The sequence below is a fragment of the Lygodium microphyllum genome, chromosome 11 (genome assembly GCF_053477565.2).
Source record: "Lygodium microphyllum isolate KBCC chromosome 11, Lygodium_microphyllum_v1.1.10, whole genome shotgun sequence".
NCBI lineage: Eukaryota > Viridiplantae > Streptophyta > Polypodiopsida > Schizaeales > Lygodiaceae > Lygodium > Lygodium microphyllum.
In genome coordinates, this window is record NC_141145.1 from 135,419,830 (window position 1) to 135,441,167 (window position 21,338).

Consider the following 21,338-nt stretch of genomic DNA (forward strand, 5'->3'; position numbering starts at 1 on the left):
ATAGGCATAACATGCCTTCTAATTGCCTCTCCAATCCAACTATTTTCTCTTCGTGAGCTTCTCTCCATTCTCCACTCTTCTTCTTTTTCTCTCCAATCCCAGTAGTAGGGTTGGATGCATTCACTACATTGTCTCCTATGGTGTTGCTGGAAGCCATGCCTTGGCTCTTGGGTTGTCATCGACATGGAAAAGCCATGTTTTGCATTTAGGTGGTAGTTATATCATGGAAAACCATGCCTCACCTTCAAATGGTATGTCATGGCATGGGGTGTCATGATGTGGGTTGTCACAAAACAACTTTAAGGCACTAGATCTTCTCTCCTACTTTTGTGAGCACTCTTAGAATCCAAGCAAGAGTTGCTTTGATACCAAGTGTAATGCACCTGCACACAATCACCCATTTGACATGACACACAAAGGTAACATGATATGTGAGAGTAAGATATACTCTGTATAACTTAAAGTACAACATAGGCACACTCCATGACTACACCCTTGTGACACCGCATAAGTGAGGGTTCACCATTAGGTATAGGGAATCACATGTAGAGTGGAAACCAAGTAGGGCTTAGAGTCACTACTAATTACTATATAAGTGCAATTATAGGCAACACCATGGTATACCTACAAAGTCCTTATACAATCCCCCCCCCCCCCTCTTCCCTTTCACAAATTCAACTCACTTCGGAGGAGAGAATGCTCTTGATAGTGAGAGGGAGAGAGTGAAAATGAAAGTAAAGGAGAGAGAAAAAAAGAGTGGAGTGAAATTACATAACGAAGAGATAGTGATCATTTGTATGTTGTCATTCTTCTTGTGAGCATTGTCATTCTAGCATCCTTCTTCATTTATCATGGCCCCATGTAAGCGTATCAACGTCGTGACACTTTCATCCACTCCTAGTGCTAAAAAAATATTAAATAATTATATAAAATTTTAAGCTTAAAATTTCTTGCAAATTACAAATAAACTTATCTTTTATCTATCAAATTTTTATTAATGTTAAATTTTATCGAATTCTAATAATTTAGAGTTGAAATTTTAGATTTAGCTTACCTAATTTGCTATACTTAAAAATAAACAAATAAAGTGTAAATAAAATAATATATAAATAAAATTATTCATAAATAAATAAAATTAAAAGTTAAAGCTTAAATATATTAAAATATTAGCTTAATTAGGGAAGAAATCTCAAGAAAATAAAAAAAATAATTACTTTTATAAATTTATCAAAAAATTAAAAATTATATTGGGATTGTTAGACTCTTAAAAATACTTTTTATTTAAACTATTGTTAAAATAGTGAAGTAATATTAGTTTTTAGACACTAGTATATGAATTATTTAGAAAAGTACTTCATTTATGAATAATGTGTGTTTCAATCATCTTATTCAAAATTTAGTTGAATATAGTAAGTAAATCATTTAGTTATTTTTAAAGTAAATTATAAATTAATCAAATTTTTAGTATTTAAATATGTGCATTCATGTGCATATAGACTAAACTCAAGTCGTAAGTTGATTATTAACTGAATGGAAATTATTGGGATCCCATTGGTAAAGTTACCTTAAAATCTATTCACTTAGAGTTGTAATAAATTGTCTAAGATAGTTGACCACCGTTTGGATATGTATGGTCATCCATATATGAAGGTTATCTCTTATAACGGGGATGAGAACTAATAGGGCTACGGTTAGAGGTTATAATCTCATAATTGTTCCTTTGAGAGGGAAGAAAAGTTGTACGAGTCCGACGTGGTTTAGGATTGGAAGGCCCAGGATGAAAAGATATATTAGCAACCCAATTTTGGGTTGGTTTTGCTCCTTAGAGTAGTTGTAATTATGTAAAGATTAATTAAGGAAGTTGTCTTTATATGTTTCACAGCATGAGATTAGCATGTTTTCTTTAATACGTAAAATATACCACGTCAAAAAATGGGAAGTGGGTGGTCGGTCTATCCAACGAAATTGTCCTATGGTTGAGTAGACCCTATTAGCTAGATTAATGCTAGAATGCTACTAAAGACTATAGTTGTGTCACTAGGAACTTGCAAGTCAATCCTTGTGGAATGAGGTAGATGCTTTGCTTGTGAGGTAGACCTAGGGAACATCTAGTTGCCTAAGTCTGCATGCTTATGAGTAGCATGGATGGTGTCATCTAGGATTGGAACCCTAAACGAATACCAAACTACCATTCCTATGATCTCAAGTCAAGTCTGTTTCAATTGCGAGAGAGAGAGAGAGAGAGAGAGAGAGAGAGAGAGAGAGAGAGAGAGAGAGAGAGAGAGAGAGAGAGAGAGAGAGAGAGAGAGAGAGAGAGAGAGAGAGAGAGAGAGAGAGAGAGAGAGAGAGAGAGAGAGAGAGAGAGAGAGAGAGAGAGAGAGAGAGAGAGAGAGAATCGTTGAACAAAATAATTGTTACACTTAGAATTAAAATAGTTTGCTCATTTAGTTATGCCTAATCATTGCAAGCTTCGCTTTAGCAGAGGAAAATGCAATTTTTATATGTCTAATCTTTGATAAGGTTTTAAATTTATTCTTTTTTCTTTTTGTCATAATGAATAGTAAGGAAAGTAAAGAAAAACAAAGGAAAGTACATATCTTCTCAAGTGATAGGGGAATGATACATTCCTCCATAATTGTATAACAAGGAAGAGACCTATGGTAGCTATTTAGTATGCTACTTGTCTAGCATATTCATATATGTTTTCTTGTGTAATTACTATACTTTTATAAAGTATTTGTAGCTTAATACTTAAACAAAAGAATCAATGAAATATGAAAGCTACCACATCTTAAACATTGACCAAGCAACTTGCTTTTTTGTTTTTATGTTTTACAAGGTACTCTTCATCAACACGACATCTCGTGCTATATAGCAAGCTTTTAGTCAAATTTGATTGGCTTTAAAAACTTGTAAGTAACTAAAATCAATCCATACATTTTGAAAAATAATCTAGGTTTTTCAATTTTAGAGATTAAGTTGTAAAATCATGTTTAATCATTCAATGGCACTAATATCATGAATAAACATAAATTCTTATGCTAATAGAATATAAAACAGTAATGTACTCCATATAGATCCTGGATCAAAGATGCTACCTTCATTCAATTTTATTTGTTCAATAGACCACTCACAAATTCAAAAATACGTGTTATGGTTAACTTTAATTTTCAACCGATCTATAGCAAGTCACACTCTTCCAAATATGGACTTGGACAAAAAAGAAACACAATGCCACTACCTAAACCTGATTACGCGTGTCAACCTAGTTGAAAATTCAACTGGACATCTTAAAAGTTAAAGGTGAGTCTAACTGGTTCGAGGGATCCCATGGAAAGGTTGTCTTGCACGCTAGGTAAGGCTGGGTCCGGACCTTTACACTTGTACAGGTAACAAAGCTACAATATACTATATAGCCTATGTTTCGTGGAAGTCCTCTACCACGAGGAGCGCAAGATCCACCAATTACCGCGTGTCTTTGAGTCAACACACGGTTTCCCCAAAGACGAACAAGAAGAAGGAGAAGCAGCAGCAGCAAGGTAGAAGCAGCAGAAGAAGAAACAGCAGCAGGTAGAAGAGAGAGAGAGAGAGAGAGAGAGAGAGAGAGAGAGAGAGAGAGTTGTACCTTACTGTACTTCACACAGTATCTTGTTACCTCTCCCGCATGCGCGTCCGACCGATCGTGTTACAAGGATGCCCGGGACACTCGATCTGACGCTTATCTCTGCAACAATCCATCCTCATGTTGCCTTCGGATTTGGTACTCTCTCGCTCCCATTTTTCTCCTGTTTGGGAGTTTCATTTCGAGGAATCGTCAGGAATGATCTTAGACATCGGTCGACTATTTCTTCTCGGTCAATAGATTGATTGGTGTGCAACTGTGGCCACAAGTACAATGCTAATCTTAGGGATAACAAATGTTACCTCTGTGCGTACAATGACCAAAATGTTTCTTCTGGACATATGGAGATTGATTGATGTTCCAACTGTGGCCACAATTGCAATGCTAATATTTAGATTGGCTCTAGTAGCATTGATCACAGTGGTCATGAAGTGACTTAGTATAAATGCACCAAGGGCACTTCAGGATGGCAGCCAAGTCCTATTTATTCATTATGATCACCACTCTTGTACTCTCAGCCTGTTGGCCCATGCATCCGTACACTAGGTTGGTGTGGCTTGCCGGTATGGGATGTGATCCCTTGGGATGTGGTTATCGCTTGGAGTACTGCTAGCTCCCAGGCTCAGGGGTGAGCCCGTTTAGCTTTATGGTTGGTAGGCGAGTTTGATGTCCAATCCCTTTTATTGTGAGTTAGGCTTATGTCATATCTCGTATGCAAGTTGAATCCTAGGGGGATGTTTCATAGTGACTCAGACTGAATAGGTGATGTGGATTTGAGATGATTCACTAGAGGTTATGCTTTCTCCATAGGATTAGGAGCCATCTCATGGAGTAGTAAGAAGTAGCTTCTTGTTGACTATGGCACTTTCTTCTATAAAGAGGCTGAGTACCGTGCCCTTGTTCCACATCTATGGAGGTAGTTTGGCTTTGTCGGATGTTTGCGGAGATTGGCTTTCCATAGATAGGTCCCACTCAACCGCACATGGATAATCAGAGTGCCTTACCTCTGGCTAAGAACCCTATATTTCATGCTCACACAAAGCGCATACAGGTTCAATATCATTATATACGGGAGTGGATTGTGGATTTTGAGTTAGCGGTGGTCTACTATTCTACAGTAGGCAATGCGGCGGATCTCTTCATGAAGCCTTTGCCCAAGGCTTCTATGCTTCATCACAAGAGATTGTTGGGTCTTGAGACTCTTCTAGGATGTGAGAGGGGGTGTTAGCCTACCTATTTTCATTCCATTAGTTTGTCATCTCCTAGTTGTGAGCTTTGCCAAAGTTTGACAAAGACAAAGGAGCTCCGACCGAGTTTTGTGTGCATTTCTTGCATTTCCCAGCCATATTCCAGCTTGTGCTGGCATTGTTAGACAATGCCTAGCCTCCTTGGCAATTTGCGCCTACTCACTAGTGTAGGTGCAAGTTGGCCTATTGTTGCAGTTGGCCAAATTTGGTTGGATTCAACTATTTATGATTGACCACTTGGCTAGGGCAGATTCATTCACTTTTCTATCTTCTAGGTTCTTCCTTAGGTGATTGCAGCCTTCTTTGTTTCCCTCCTGGATAACAGGCCGTACACTCTCTATCTCCGTCACCGTCACCATCTCTATCACCATGCCACGGCCTCCATCACCATTGAAGGTGCCGTCATTATTATTCAGCCTGATCCAATGCCCTTACAGATGCCTTGGATTTGTGTAGGGACTGATCAGTTCTCATTGTATTCAGTCTTCTTCTTTGTTCAGTGCAAATCATTCTTCTCTTCTTGCTTTCTCTTCTTCTCTCCTTTTCTCACCGTGTTTGTGATTCTCTTCTGTTGTGCACTCCGTGTTTGTATTTAGTCTTATTTGTTGTTTTGTGTAGATCATTCTTCTCTTCTTGCTTTCTCTTCTTCTCTCCTTTTCTCTCTGTGTTTGTGATTCTCTTCTGCTGCGTACTCTCACACAATTGTCATAAAGTAAAAAACTCCCCTCAAGGGACTCTGTTTGCATCAATCCACGTAAGTTTGTCAATACAAGCTCCAAGGGCTGCTTAACTTTTCTTCATTGGGAGGATTTTGAGAAGTATTAATGTAGGTGTTCATCCCTTGTTGGAACACTAAGCACGGAAGTGGCTTGGTTGGTTGCATTTAAAGCAACACAGCTCATTATTCCAATTCATGTTGTTATTGTTGTTGTTGTTGTTGCCACAGTTCTGGGGAGTACTAACAAGATTTATGTGGCCTAGATTAAAGTTTTCCTATTAATAATTTACTCTAGCTCTTTTGACATAGGGAAACTTGCTGAATCTATTGTATCGATTCATTCACTTCAGAGTTCTCCTTCTTTCTCCATTTATGTTTGTGTTTTTGTGTTTTTGAGTTTTGCATTTTGCGTTTAGCATTTACCAATTTGCACGTCACTGTTTGTGTATTTGTATTCTAAGTGTTGGAGTCATCTCATTGACCACTATTCGGTGTGAGATCGTACTTGAACGTATCAATCTCAATTTTGAGCTTCAGAAGTTTTCTATTAAGGAAAGGGATGATTTGAAAGTCAAGTTGGCTGAATATGAGCGGTTTCTCGCCAAGTTTGTCGCTATTGGCTCCCTGAAGTTAGATGATGAATAGGTCATGTTCTTCTTGAATAAGTTGCTTGACACATACTTCCATTTTATCTAGCACATTATCTCTCTACCTAGATTGCCGACCTTCTATGAGTTTTGAGTGTCGATTCTTGTCTTACACGGGATTGCATGATGAAGTCCACAAGAAAGCCTCCACATAGCCCTACCTTGAGCAAAGGGGGTTGGTTGCCTCTTCTTCAGGAAGGGAAACCAACAGTGCAAGAACTCGCAAGATGTGAAGGTAAGCCAATCAAAGGGTGGCACCTCTTCCTCAGATAGAACTAAGAAACAAAACCCATTTGCCAACAACTCGCTAAGAAAAATAGGTTTTGCACACACTACCAAAGGTCGGGCCATGTGGATGAGGAGTGTCATACCAAGGCCTTGGGTCTTCCACCTAGAAAATGACGCAGATTGTTGTGATTTTCTTCACTCCGGCTGGCTAGTCCAGTGGGGCTACACCTCTTGCTGCCGCACCATCTACTCCATTGCCCAAGTGGCTATTGGATATGTGGCATGTGGATAGCCTCAGTAGCCTATATCTTTCACTACTTCTGAAGGATTAGTTGATTGGTTTGCCAATACTAATATCATTGCACTTTATGCATCCACTTTACATTCACCTCCATCTAGGACAACCTTACCACCTTATCAGGCATTTCATTGGTAGAGTCTCGCTAGTAGGTGCACGTGACGGTGGCCACATCCTTAGATTCGCTCCATATTCACACTCTTAGGTCTTTAGGCTATTGAGTCAGGCCTCTAGGATTTTATCCTTAGATTTTCATTCTAAGTCTTCCATTGCATTTACTTGTCAGAAGTGGAGCAGCGGTGGAAGCATAAACATGTGCTGAAATAAACTGCTGAAACACAAGACAAAAAGAAAAGAAAGAAAGAACACGATACAGATGAGAACTTAGATGTATACACGGGAAATGGAATCCATATATCTGAATACGAGATAGTCGCATACAACAGTGAGTCCCTGGCTGCGTGGGCACTGGCACTGGCTCTGGCTCCTCTCTCCACAGAGTCTGCAGATGGTAAAGATGATGATGATACTGACTGAGGAGGAGCACTGAGTATAAATAGGTTGAAAAAGTGGGGAGCAATAATGCTGGTCGGACAACATTAATGCTGGCCGACTGGTGCATAAAATGCTCCACTGGCATAAAATGCCACACTAGAAAATACCTAAAATACCCAATAAAAATACCCAGCACAGATCAAGCTCAGACTCACACATGAGTTGACAAATACTCTGCTAACATTACTCATGTACACATATACATTTGCATCACTACATTATTCATTCAATTAGCTTTTCATTTCAGTTTCGTTTTGTTTTTTTGGAGCATCTCACTATTGACCTCTGTGCTTGTAGATCTTCATCTCTTTTGCAGGTTTTTGTTTTTAGTGTAGGGCTAACATGCAGGTGTGTACTAGTCCTACCTGGGCTGGAGACTTGGGATGTACGTTGTTTCATTCATGGTTTCATTATGCTAGGAGTTTTGCTCTTCTATCAGCATGGAGGCTTCCCCTCTTGAGGTAGCTTGTACAACATCCCTCTTGATGCTATTATGGCAATGACTTCTATCTTGTTCTGCATCCTTTGTATCTCATTGTGCAGAGTGCCCTTGGATGGATTTTGAGCTATCTTCACCAGAGGTTCTTACACTGCACCACTACTCCTTTATCAGCCCTTTCCTTGTCATCGACACCCTTGAGTGGATGGATAGCTTATTTGTTTTGTGATGGGTTGAACCTAACCATCCCATCTCGTTCTCCCCTATTGTATAGTTACTTAATCGATCCAAACACCTTCATATTCATTTATTAGAAAAAAAACCATAGTTCATTGTGGTTCGATTTGCCTTTGTAAGACTTGGTAGGCCAATGGGTAGCTGACGAGTATCCTTTGTCTGATGCCGTGTCCTCTATGGGGTGGCTACTTGGACTCCCTTGGTAAGATATCCATTGTCTTTGTAGTCTTGGTGGGCCACTGGGTAGCCACTGTGCACCCCTGGCTGGTTGGGGTGGGATGCCTTAGGGATGCCTCGGGTAAACTTGGATTAATCTTCCTTTCTAGCCATGTTTTGGGCTTGAGGGGGGATATTGAGATAAGAAATGCGTTGCATGCTGATTAGCCTCTTAAATAGTCCTAACACATGCTTATTTAATGAAAAACACAAAATTGGTACGCGATTCAAGAGAGTTTTTGTGAAACCCTAATTTAGGAGGGTTCGTCCACATCTATAAATAGATAGGCTGCCCCCATTCAGTCTTCATCCCTTCTATGCAAGTTTTTCACGTTCACATGAATATATTCTCCATCAACCTTCCTTCATGTGGCTCTCTAGCCTTTATGACTGCTACCACCACAATTACTTAATTGACTGCCAACCATCTATCCAAACACCTCTATATTTATTTATTCAAACAAAAAGCCACACAGTTCATTGTGGTTCTATACGCCTTTGCAAGACTTGGAAGGCCGCTGGGCAGCAACATCCTTTGTTTGATGCCTTGTCCTCTCTGGGGTGACTACTTGGACTCCTTTGGTAAGATATCCATTGCTTATGTTGCCTTGGCAGGCCATTGGGCAGCCACTGTGTATCCTTTGTCCAATGCCTTGGTTGCTTTGGGGTGGGAAGCCTTGGGTAAACCTAGGTTGTTGGCCTTTCTTTCTAGCTGTGTTTTAGGCTTGAGAGAGGCTTGAGAGAGGGTGTTGAGCTAAGAAATGCATTCCATGCTGATTAACCTCTTAAACAACCTTAGAACATGCTTATTTAATGAAAAATGCAAAATTGGTGCATGGTTTGAGAGAGTTTCTATGAAACCCTAATTTGGGAGGGTCCATCCACTATAAATAGATAGGTTCCCGCATTTAGTCTTCGTCTATTCTATGTAGGTTTTTCGCGTTTATGTGAAGATCTTCGCCATCAACCTTCCTGCATGTGGTTTTCCAGCCTTTATGACTACTGCCATCACTCCATTTGCTGCTCGAGGCCCTTATGACCACCCTTTCAACTGCCGCTTGTTGCCTAGCGCTTCTGCCAGTGCTACATTTGGTCTTAGACAACCATTGCTAGCCCCAATCGACACCTATCTTGCTGTGTTTGGTGGTTTCAACAGTGGTCAATATTCTCATGTATCTCCATTGCTGTCTCTAGGCATCCTACTGCTTTGGTGATTTGTGTTTTGGTCTTTTACACCCTTTGACACACTTCGATTGGTGGTTATAGCACTCGCGATCCCTCTTTAGTGGATGTCACATTTTGACACTCATCGCTTTTCCCTTGAGCATTTTGTACATTCTTGCATTCATTTATTGCATTGATTCATTCACTTCACAGTTCTCCTTCTCTCTTTGTTTGTGTTTGTGTTTGTGTGTTTTTGAGTTTTGAGTTTTGTGTTTAGGGTTCGAGTTTTGCACGTCACTACTTGTGTTTTGTGTTTTTGTTGTGGTCATACACTTTATTTTTCTTAGTGCAAATCCTAGCAATTTCGTCACAGCTCCCCCAATCTTTGGTAATCCACACACAAGCTAACCACGAGTTGCCTTTCGAAGGATACTTGTAATTGAGGTGGCCAAACCAAGGATGCCATTGCTCGGTTTGAGTTTGAGAAGAGAGAAGAAGGGAAGTAAAGGTTGATGAACTCCGCATCTTGTAGACTCTTCCTTCATGACCTCCACAAAGAACTTGTCAGGAATCTCCATCAAGAACTCAAAAAGAGTCCTTATGAGAATCGACCATAAGACCAAGAGCACAAATCTTGCTCATTGAAAGAAGATGATATCCCAAAGGTAGCACATAGAGGACTTCTGATGCGTGGGAACTACCTTGCCCATTTGGAATTAGTTGCATATCACCTTTGCCTTTGGTAGGAACTTAAGAGTTCTCACCTATGAGAATTTGCCCATGCATCGGACACATACGGGTAATATCATGTGAAGGAGTCATGTGGTGGGAAGTGCCACAATCCAAAATCCACTTACAAGACTGGGGGGCCAATGTTATTGCATGTGGAGGAGCATCCTTAAGAAGCTCCAAATGGAGCAAAGCAGTTGATGAAGGGGCAATGACTGCTCTTGAGTCCTTTGTAGTTTTCTCTTTCTTGGTGTCCTATTGGAGCAATTCTTCTTCCAACGACCTGTCTTGCCACGAATGTGACAAGTAGACTCCTTGGCTTTATCTTGCTTGGCCTTCTCATCCTTGTTGTTGTTGTTGTTGTTGTTGTTGTTCCCCTTTTGTTGGGAAGACTATCCTATCAACGCCTTCGACTTGGGAGTGTTTAGACGTTTTCAGTTGTTCCTCCTAGTCCATTACCATTGGAACCAACTCCTCCCACTTCAGGGTATTTGTCTAGCCATATCTCTCGAGCAATTGTCAAATGCTTGATGTGAGGTATAATAGTTGGAGTGCAAGAGAGAAAGAGGAAAGAGTGGATGTGGGCATTTAGTTTATCCCAATGTGCCTGCACCTTGACTAATTGAGCTTTCTCATTGGCAGAAAGCTTGGAGGCATCATGAGTTGTAGGATGGTCTATAGCCTCCATCACAAGCTCTACCAAATCATACGACTCTAGGATGGTAAGCGTCATTACCCACCAAATGTAGTTCTCATCGAGCTATGGATTAGAAGGAAGAGCCGGTAACTTGGGGACCTTACGGTCCATAATAGCTTGAAACTCCACATCGTGCTTGGAAGACATTTCACCTGAAAAGCTTGCACAAAAACAAGGGCAGCCCCCTTTGGCTTTGCAAACGGTGCATGCTAGGGCTTCCTCCACTCATCCCTAACTTGTTTCAACTAGTAGAGGTGATGAAAACTCAAAATCTGCTCCAAAAGGCTGAAAATACAGCCTTTTCTCCTTCACAAACAGCAAAAAACAGCAAAAATTGGCAACTTCGCTCCTATCCTATGCTGCATCTGTTCACCTCAGCCTTCTAAGTTCTAATGTTAAAAACATAAAGTTTTGTCTTGCTGAAATCTCCCGTTTTGGTCTGCTCATTATCAATTAGCCCTTAAATGCTGCTTTGATACCATGCCAAAGTGTACTGAATGAGGAAGCATATGATTGGATTGAAAGAAAATGGACACAAGAGAAGGTTGAGAGAGAAGAGACAGCAGAATGCAGAATCTGCAGTAGATGAATGCTGAAATGAAGAAGGTAGATGTGCATACAGGTTGTCGAATGTATCTCTGCAAGCCGATCTCTCTCTCCACCTGAAAAACCAAGTGGATGATTTATGGGGCAGGCTGCCTATAAATAGGCAAGAAAAATGCATGAAATAATCAGGTAACTGGTCGATTGCTGCAAAAGAGCAATTGCTGAATAAAATAATGTATAAAATGCTGCGCAATAAACGTGACTGCCGTGTGGCAGTCTACACAGCCTATCTGGCCTGCCCGATAGCCTGAAAATGCTGGAATTGACTTGTAGACTACATAGAACTGTCCAACTTGAAAATAGGAAATGTGTAACTATGCCTAAGAGTACTAATTGTACAATAGTAGACTGCCAATGCCTGTCCAAGGGATGAATAAATCTCTAACAAAAGAGAGATTGGAAAATGGAGAGAGAGAGAGAGAGAGAGAGAGAGAGAGAGAGAGAGAGAGAGAGAGAGAGAGAGCACATTTACGAAAAAATTGGAACGATACAGAGAAGATTAGCATGGCCCCTGCGCAAGGATGACACGCACAAATCGAGAAAAGAGAGAGCACATTTACGAAAAAAAAGAGAGAGAGAACACAAGACAATGAGCAAGAGTGGGTAGTAGTTCCGCACTCAAAAGATGCAAGTGTTAGAATAGTAGAATGAAAGTACAGTAGGTCTTAAGTAAGTTAGACCTATCCCTAACTCAACTAGAATTTTTAATTTAACTCTAGAACTAACTATAGAAGTGGTGGCACAACTTATAAATGTAGTTGTGTTCACACTACAAACCAACTAACTAAAACATTGGGCATTGTCCATAGAATTGGAAAATTCTAGCACCCCCTTGCAATGCCAATGTGGTAGAAGTATAGGAAGGTCAATCACCAAAGGGTAGCAAATTCAAGGACTTTCAAAAAGCCTCAAACTTCTCATGATGAAGTACGTTGGTGAAAATATTAGCAACATTCTCCTATGTAGGGATATACATCAAATTGATCTCTCTTGCATAACATCTCTCTTTGATATAATGGTAATGTACCTCAATGTGTTTCATGCGAGCATAAAACACAAGATTTTGTGCCACTGCAATAGCACTGTAACTATCAGAAAGAATGGGTGTAGGACCTTCAAAGAAATCCGTAGATTAGCTAACAATCTACGTAGGTATACACATGTGACATTCCATAGTTGTGGTGAAGGTTGCTCTGTACTTAGCCTCACAAAACGAGGTAGCCAATGTAACTTGTTTCTTGCTTAGCTATGAAATGCATGAATGACCTAGAAAGAAACAATGTCCACTAGTAGATTGCCTGTGTTTGCGTCACTAGCCCAATCTGAATCATTGTAGGCTTGTAAGCGCAAGTCTTCCCTTGGGCATATACCTACTCACCTTAGATATTGTATACTAAATGTTAGGATGTGTGTTGCAAAGGTAAATAATATAGCCAACAGCTTATTGATTGTAAATTGCAACATCAGACATCTCTGCACCATCATGCATAGACAGCTTTAAGATTGGCTTTATGGGAGTGTATATAGTTTTTGCAATCTTGCATATTAAACCTATGTAAGAGCTTATCCACATATTGTGACTGCGACATGATGATACCATGTTTATTTCGGGTGAATCTCCAAATAATAATATAGATAGTCCATATCTTGTTGTGCTAAGAAATGCACTTAGCCACTTGAAGAGCCCCAAAAAATGCTTATTTTAGGCTTATTTTAGCCAAAACCCTAAAACGGAGAGTGGATCGAGAAAGTTAAGTGGGAGAGGATCTAGAACCCTAATTTTCTATAAATTGGCAGCCAACCCTCCACTCTTTTACAATCTCGTTTTTGCAGGTTTCAGGCGTTACCAGCTTGTTGCCCACACCCCGATCATGGAGGACATCTCAGCCCTTGCTGTCCATCATTGTTCCCTACAGTCTGGCGCCTGTTTGTAGCCCTCCACACGCTGATTGCTGCTGTTTCTGCCTGGCGACTGACTGCTGTTCATCTGCACTGCTGTCGTACAGCCTTCCACGCCAGCAAAAACTGCTGTGTTTGCATGCTCCAGCTGCCGCCCTGACAGTTTTCTCTCTCCTATTGTAGTCTTTCTCTTACCTGCCCACAGTCGTTTTTAGTCTTTTTCTCTCTTGCAAGTTGTCCTGCTTGCGTTTTCAGTATTTCTCTCTTCTGCAGGCTCCGTTTTTAGTATTTCTCTCTTCTGCAAGCTGTCCTGTTTGCGTTTTTAGTCTTTCTCTCTCCTGTAGGCTCCGTTTTTGGTCTTTCTCTCTCCTCACTGCTGTCTGCATCAGATCCAGCTTCTCATTGCTGTGTTTGTTGGTGTTTGACATCCGGAGGCTGCCTTGCTGCGATTTGGGATCTGTTCGGAGTACGATACACTCTCCAGCTCATTACCCTTGCCCTGATCCTTGAGATACAGGAGTTTGAGGTACAATATTCATTCACTGCATAGTGTGTTTGCTGCATGAGCATTGTATTATTAGTAGTCATATCATTTCATTTATTCACTGTGTTCATTGTCTTTGAGTTATCCTAACCCTATGTTCTTTTATCAGTCTGTGCTTTGTCGTACGGTTTCTCTTTATGCTTCTGTGTTAGGGTATTTTTCTTTACATATCTAACATAGCAAATGCATGTTTAATTCAACTTTAAAATCTGCGAATTTTCCTTGTGTAGGTCCAATGAGCAGTATGTCATCTACATAGAGAATGATAATTAGAAAGTCCCTCCCCTTTATTCTTACTGTATAGAGTGGGAACAATTGGACTATGTTTCAACCCTTTGCTGGCCAAATAAGTATCAATTTTAGAGTATCATGCACAAGGAGCCTGTTTGAGACCATAAAGAGCCATATGAATCTTGCATACCATGTGCTCTTTTCCTTTAACCACACATCCTGGAGGTTGTGACACAAACATCCTCATGCAAATCCCCATTTAAGAATGTTCTCTTAATGTCTACTGATGTACTTTTCAACCATAATATGTAGCCATCGCAATCACACATCTCGCCATACTCATATGGGATGTAGGAGCAAAAGTTTCCTCATAATTTATGCATTTCTTTTGTGGATAGCCTTTTGCTATTAACCGTGCCTTGTACCTGTCAATTGTATAGCTTTACGTATGAGTTTGAAAACCCACTTAGTGCCAATGGCCTTCTTGCTAGGTGATAGATCCACAAGATTCCATGTAGAGTTAATGGCAATGGACTCTAACTTTTCTTGCATGGCTTGCATCCACTGTACATCTTGTTGAGCTTTGTCTAAGGAAGTAGGCTCATCATAATCCAATAGTGAGCTCATAAACAGTGCATGTGTAGTAGGCCTTCTAGTGCGTTGAGGTAAAGGAGCATCGAATTTGTTCTCTTGAAGAGCTTTGTAACAACCATCTCGAGTCTGTTTTGGCTGCATTTACAGTAGCCCTTTCATGATGTATTGCTTCTTCCACTGCATGTGACAAACCATCATCTATACCTTGTTGTTTGGGAGCATATGGTGCAGCAATAGCTTGCTGTATTAAGTGTGTGTTGCCATTTACAGCATGCACAGACTTCAGGGAAAGTGGCAAAAGACCCTCAAAGATATCATCAATGTCATGGGTGGCTGGCATTTGAAACTGGTCATACGAAAATGCAGCATTCTCAATAAATATGACATCCCTACAAAAACTTTCTTTGTGTGTGGGTCATATAAGTGATAGCCCTTGCTCTCCGAACTGTAGCCAATAAATATGCATTTTACAGCCTTGTCATCAAGCTTCCCACAAAGCTATTTCGGAATATGTGCATAGGCCATGCAACCAAACACTCGAAAGTAGTCAATTTTGGGTTTCTTACCATGCCAAGCTTCGAATGATGTGTTTGACTTCAATGCCTTAGAAGGTGCACGATTCAACACATGATTTGTGCATTAAAGGCCTTCTAGCCAAAATCTATGGGGCAGTCCCTTGCTTTTCAACAACATACGAGTCATTTCCATAAGAGTGTGATTCTTCCTTTCAGTAACTCCATTTTGTTGAGGAGCCATTCTAAGAGTGGCTTGATGCGTAATGCAATGATTAAGCAAATATGTCTCAAAAACATGAGACATACTCCCTCTATCTTTGCTAAGTGTTTGCACTTTTAAGCTAGTTTCAATCTCAAGCTTTGCAACAAGATGTTTAAAATGCATGAACACATCAGATTTGGCCTTCAGCCCATACACCCATATATACCACGAGTAGTCACCTATAAATGTATTAAAGTAAAGATGACCCCAAAGTGCATGTGTCTTCATAGGACCACAAACCGTTGATGAGTTGCATTTTTCAGACAACACACATTGCACTATCCTTTTTGAAGGCAAACCTGTGCATCTTTCCCAAAATACATCCCTCACATGCATGAGGAGGTGGAGTCTCCACCGGAGGCAATGCATGTAACATATGACATTTCTAAAGGGTCATCAAACTCCCAAAACTCATATGTTCATAGTAGACATACCATAGCTCTGCATTATGTATAACGGACGAAAGAGTAGTGATTGCTAGAGCATCGTGAGATTGTCTATCATATGTATCTAACAAGAATAGACCCTTGTATAGGGTGTTGGACAGGCCGAGTGTATAATCTATCTCTTTGTCTTTGACAATGCATTTATCATCCTCAAAGATGACCTAAAAGCCATGCTTATTGAAGGAAGAGATAGACAACAAGTTCTTTGTAATGCTAGGCACAAACAAGACATCTAGAAGCACGAAATCCAAACCATTTGTAATAGTAATATTGACTGTCCCAATGCCACATACATCATAATTGTTGCTATTTGCACATGTGACATGTTTCCCAACAAGGGTTGAATGCAAAGAGATAAACAAACACTTCTTGGAAGTTATATTGTTTGATACTTTGTTATCAAAATACCATGTTTGTTGCATTGCAGCATTAAATGCTGAATCAGCCATAGAAAAATCATAATTACATGTGAGAAATGCATAATTCTCCTCCACAAAGTTGGCTGAAGCATCGCCATTAGTTGATTTGCTCGCTGATGTCTTTTGGATAGCCAAATCGAAGTCTTTTGTTTTCTCTTTGGCCAATCTCTTTTTACATTTATCAATATAGTGATCGGGCTTCTTGTAATAATGGCATTTTTCCTTCTTTTTAGACTTTTCTGAGTCTTGTACAACCTTACTTGATGGTTGTCAAGCATCACCCTTTTGTTGATTTTTTGCATTTAGCTACATCACCCGAATGCAATGCAACATTCTTCTGAGTCTATTCCTCTTGTAACAAGAGGCCTTCCAACTCCACAAATGTAAGGGGTTATTGCCCCCCTCAAAGACAACATCAAAGAGGTGTGGAAATCAAGACATGGCTGTGGAAGAGAGTCCAGTGTGATGCTTACCAATTTAGCATCCTCAATAACCTCATCAATGTTGAGTAGTTGCTCACGCAAATTCTGTACGCGAGTAAGATGATCTGTTATGCTATCACTCTCATCCATATTCACATTGGCTAACTCTCTGCAAAGTTAGGAGATCCTAGCCTCATTACGGGCTACAAATATATGCTCGAGTATGTCCCATGCTGATTTTGAGGTCTCACAAGACTGAATGTGCGGAATAATTGTTCTTTTTATAGACAAGGCAATCAAAGAAAGTTCCTCTACATCCTTCGAATCCCATTTCCTCTAATCCTCCGTAGAAGGGGGAGAAGGGGCAGCAATATCAACAACACTAGCAACTTATCCTCAAGTGTTATGCTAAGATATTTGAGGTGTTAGATCCCTAGGTCGTTGCAAGTCGCCTGTAACATAGTCCCACAAATTCTTTGCCATAGAAGGTTGCGGACCATAAAACTCCACAACAGGTAGTTCATGCTATTGAGTTTGTTCTCTTGAGTGAGGACACCAAGAATGTTGCTGTTATGAGGACATGTATTTTTGAAGCCTCACTTAACATGTGGATTAATTTTTAATCACATGGTTAAGTGAATGTTGTACATGTGAGATGTAACTAGGGTTAGGGTAGTCCGAGACCCGAGAAAATCACGGGATGTCAAAGGCAAAAGTTGCTATAAGCTATACTGCACAGGTACTTGATGGTATCTGGTGCCAATTGTTGGCTTAGGTCATTCATTTAAAAAAAAAATAATGCGCAATTTATTTATTGAGTAAAAGAAAGGCATCTAGGGATGGATAGGCACTGCCACATGCTTATCTACATTTAGTGAGCCTATGAAAGGCTAACTTGTACACATGTCCTTTTTTCCTAAGTCTACCTAGTTGAGCAAGCATATCCTCTTTACACATATTGACTAGATCTTCTTTGCTAAGAGGCCCTTCCGTCTTCACCACTACTTTGTTTCTATTCTTCCAAAGTGTGGAAAGAACAATAGTCCTTATGATATTCCACACTTTAATAGTCTCTTCATCAATTTTCCCTTGATTGCCTAGGAGCGCAGCTCTCATTCCTATACCCTCGTTAAACTGTGCTAGCTTCATCCATTCTTTCATGCTTTTCCAGGCCCCTTTGGCGGCTCTGCAGAACTAGAAAAGATGGTTGTTCATCTCGGTATGAGTGTAGCATAGAGCACACAATGAACTGCAATCCTTGAATTTAACCACTTTATCTCTTGTAGGGAGTTTCTTTGTAACAACCCTCCACAATAGTAAGTTCAGTCTTCTACTAGGAGAGGCCTTTAGAGCCCTCTTCAATCTGAACTTCCACACTTGGGGATGGGTGTTGGGATATTGATCTTTCCACTCCTTCGCAACCTTAGAGGCAATGGTTCTGTTAGCTTTGACAAAATTCCTTCTTTTCCTCATCTTCCAGGTTGGTTTTCCTTTATGATTACCAAGACACATCAGAGCCTTTTTGGGGCCAACTTTAGCGCCTGTCAGCCAGTAGTCTTTAACTTCATTAATCATGTGCTGGAGCAAATCAGACTCATCTTGGGTGAGACTGAACTTCAGCTGTATGTCCTTCTTGTCCATGAATTTGCACTCTTGCTAGTTTCAGATGTGTTTCCATCTAGCCACACCTTTAGAGGTTAAAGCCTTCTTTGTTCTATCTGTGATCCCCTCTGGGATTTCCTTGTTTTTGTAGGCATAGGGACAAGTCCAAATGAACTGCAACAACGCTGTGTCGCCCTTTCTTGAGCTGCCTTCCTACTAGTCCAACGATCTAAGCTGCGTCCTCCACATCTCAAGCAGTTTGTGGACAGTGGAGTAACCTTTGAACTTCATCTTATACCCAACTGCAAGAATCCTATCTTCCCAGCCAAGATACGAAGTGTTAGTTGGTGACAGTAGAGAAGTGGCATTTAATGGTACCTAATACCAATCTGATGGTGAAAGATGGTGCGGAGATACTCGGGAATGGAAGTTGCCTAGCCAATTTAATTATTGGCGAGTTAGATTATTTTTCAGGGCACTGAAATAATTATTAGATTAATTTTTAGTATGTAAAGATTGAAAATTAATATTTAATTATGGAGAATGCTGAAAAAACCATTTAGGAAGGTTGCTACTTGTAAAAAATGCCCATGCAAGATTGAAAAACGTCTTTAGAGGCTGGAGAGAGGCATTTGAGTGTATTTCAGCTTGTAAGAGAGAGGGAGAAGATGCTATTGGTTTGATTTGCAGCAATTGGAGGACCTTCTGAGGCAGCCAAGGGCAGGAGAAGACCAATCAACAGCAAGTGATAGTATCTACAGAGGTTGTTGAGATAGGGCAGCAACAAAAAATGATTGATTTTCTTCAGTTTTTTGCATCTACAAGCTGTTGAGACAGGGCAGCAGTGGTAAATGACAGATTTTCTTCAATTCTTCACGAAGAAAGTCTGAATTTTCTCTCTCCTCAGCATTCTCTCTCATCTCCCAGCCTTTCTACAGCCTTGCTTTGAAGATTACAACATTGAGATTACTAAGGCTGAGAAATTTCAGATTTCTTTGTTGTAAACCCTAATTCGTATCAGAAATTAGGTTTAGCAGTAGCCTCAGGAAGTGTGCCAAAAATTGGAAGCTCCAAGACTTAAATTCAACAGAGCTGAAGCTGTTTTTAGTCAAATTCAGATGGAGGGACTAGCAAATCAATGAGTTTGGGGCATTTTCCATTTCCATCAAAATAGATGAAGGCGAATTGATTGCATGAATCAAGAGGCAAATCAGATTGAAGATTTGTTGGTCATTTTGGACAGCAAGGGAAGTTGGAATACTGAAAGGGATTGGGAGAATCCCATTGTACATCAACTTCTTCTTTGATTAAGTTAAATAAATACCGAAAGGGGTGTCGGTTTTGGGACCAATAGGGTGTCCAATGTTCGAGATTATATGGAAAAGTGTGCATTTCGGTTTTGTGAATTTGTTAATTGTTGTAAATAGTGCTTAATCAGGTTATTTACCACCTTATCCAGGGAGGAAGGTTGGTTTTAGTTGCTTTGATCATTATTCGCTTGATGTGCCATGCTGTCGGTAATAGACAAAACTCTGCAGCCAAATACTTTGATATTGAAGTATAGTGTGTATACTCCTCAAAGTACCAGAATTCCTTTGGGATTATCAAACAAGTGCTAAATTGTCACACAAATGCCATAGTGTGCACAATGTCACCTGAATTAGTACTTAGCCACAAGAAATAAAGCAATGCATTGTTGTATACTACTATAATACACGTGCCTACCAAAATTTTTGAATTTTCCCAAAATTTACTGCTCAATTTGATTGTAGCAGCAATTAAATGCTGCTGTACCATTGATTTCCTGCCTTGGAATGCATGCAGGGCAAAGGCCCCAAATTTCTTTGCAAAATTTCAAAGAAATTGAAGAAATTTATATTATAGTTTGAATTTCTGCAGAAATGTTGCCTCGGGCCACACGCCAACAGTAATCAGCAGCTGGAATCCACCTCATGATGCGTGCTAGAGCAAAAAAACTGAAAAGGCACACATTTCTCGCACCAATGTTGAAGAAGTTGCGCAATGTTGGCAATTTTGGTGGAGATTCATGCATTGGAACTCGAATTAGGCAAAAGCCGTAACTTTCCTCCAAGAAATTTCAAAAATTTTTAGAAATTGGGAAAGTCAGCTACAAATCCCCAAATTTCTTGGCACAGTGTGAGAAGTTGAAAATTTTCGAAAAAGACCTATCCTTTACTCAACTAGAGTTGATTTAACTCTAGAACTAACTCTAGAAGTGGTGACACAACTTATTAATGTAGTTGTGTTCACACTACAAACAAACAAACTAAAACATTGGGCACTGCCCATAGATTGGCAAATTCTAACAAGTGACACCACAAATCTTTAGTTGATGCAAAGAGAACTTGTTGGAAATGACAAAAACAATGACTTAATGTGCTATTTTAGCGCTCTTACATGACCAACTTTTAACATTCTTATTAATAGAAATTTCTTTTTATGTGTACAATCTTTCACCTAATAGACCTATGATCCAACATCAAAATTAAGTACAAGTTTGAGTTGTTCACTCAAATGCTGTAGCCATGCGTACACATTCATTTGAAACTAGAAGCTTTGGACCTAAATCCAAAGGCTGGGAAAAATATAGAAATATAAATCCATGTGGAAGAAAATGGCTGTCAGAAACAATGCTGAAGACTTCCAGTCTTGGCACATAGGCCTTTATTAAACTAATTTTTATGTCATACTCACATATTTCATCTGAAGATATGAATTGTACAGAATTTCAATGGTTATAGTGCAATGCTGGGCGATTTTGATAAAGTCGAATTTCGGAGGCATGTCAAGCTAGTTGTATTTACTATTGTTTATGTGATTGTATGCAGAGCTTAAAGATTGTTATGCCACTGTAAAATGTGGTAAGGAACAGCGTTCCACTAAAACTGCCAAAGGTAAGCTGTTTCCATGTTTCTTAAAACTGCTCTATCTGGCAGGGTGTTGAATCTAATGACTCATGGATGGGTTAGGTTTATTTATT

The 21,338-nt window shown here is 39.9% G+C and overlaps 1 protein-coding gene and 1 non-coding gene across 3 annotated transcripts in view; both read left to right on the top strand.

Moving 5' to 3' along the window:
- The first annotated feature begins 3,394 nt into the window (after positions 1-3,394).
- LOC148029420 (uncharacterized) overlaps positions 3,395-21,338 on the top strand; it is a 29,607-nt gene continuing 11,663 nt past the window's right edge. The window contains exons 1-3 of one of the 2 annotated variants that reach the window (XM_087688238.1): positions 3,395-3,570; positions 3,693-3,760; positions 21,187-21,252. In XM_087688238.1, coding sequence (XP_087544364.1) covers positions 3,694-3,760; positions 21,187-21,252 — 133 coding nt within the window. In that variant the 5' untranslated portion in view covers positions 3,395-3,570; position 3,693. Of the gene's footprint in view, positions 3,571-3,644; positions 3,761-21,186; positions 21,253-21,338 lie in introns of both variants that reach the window. The other variant, XM_087688239.1, reaches the window with a different exon arrangement.
- Positions 11,856-11,963, top strand: LOC148029421 (U6 spliceosomal RNA). Its single transcript, XR_015692531.1, has one exon. It is a non-coding gene; the product is annotated as a U6 spliceosomal RNA (small nuclear RNA).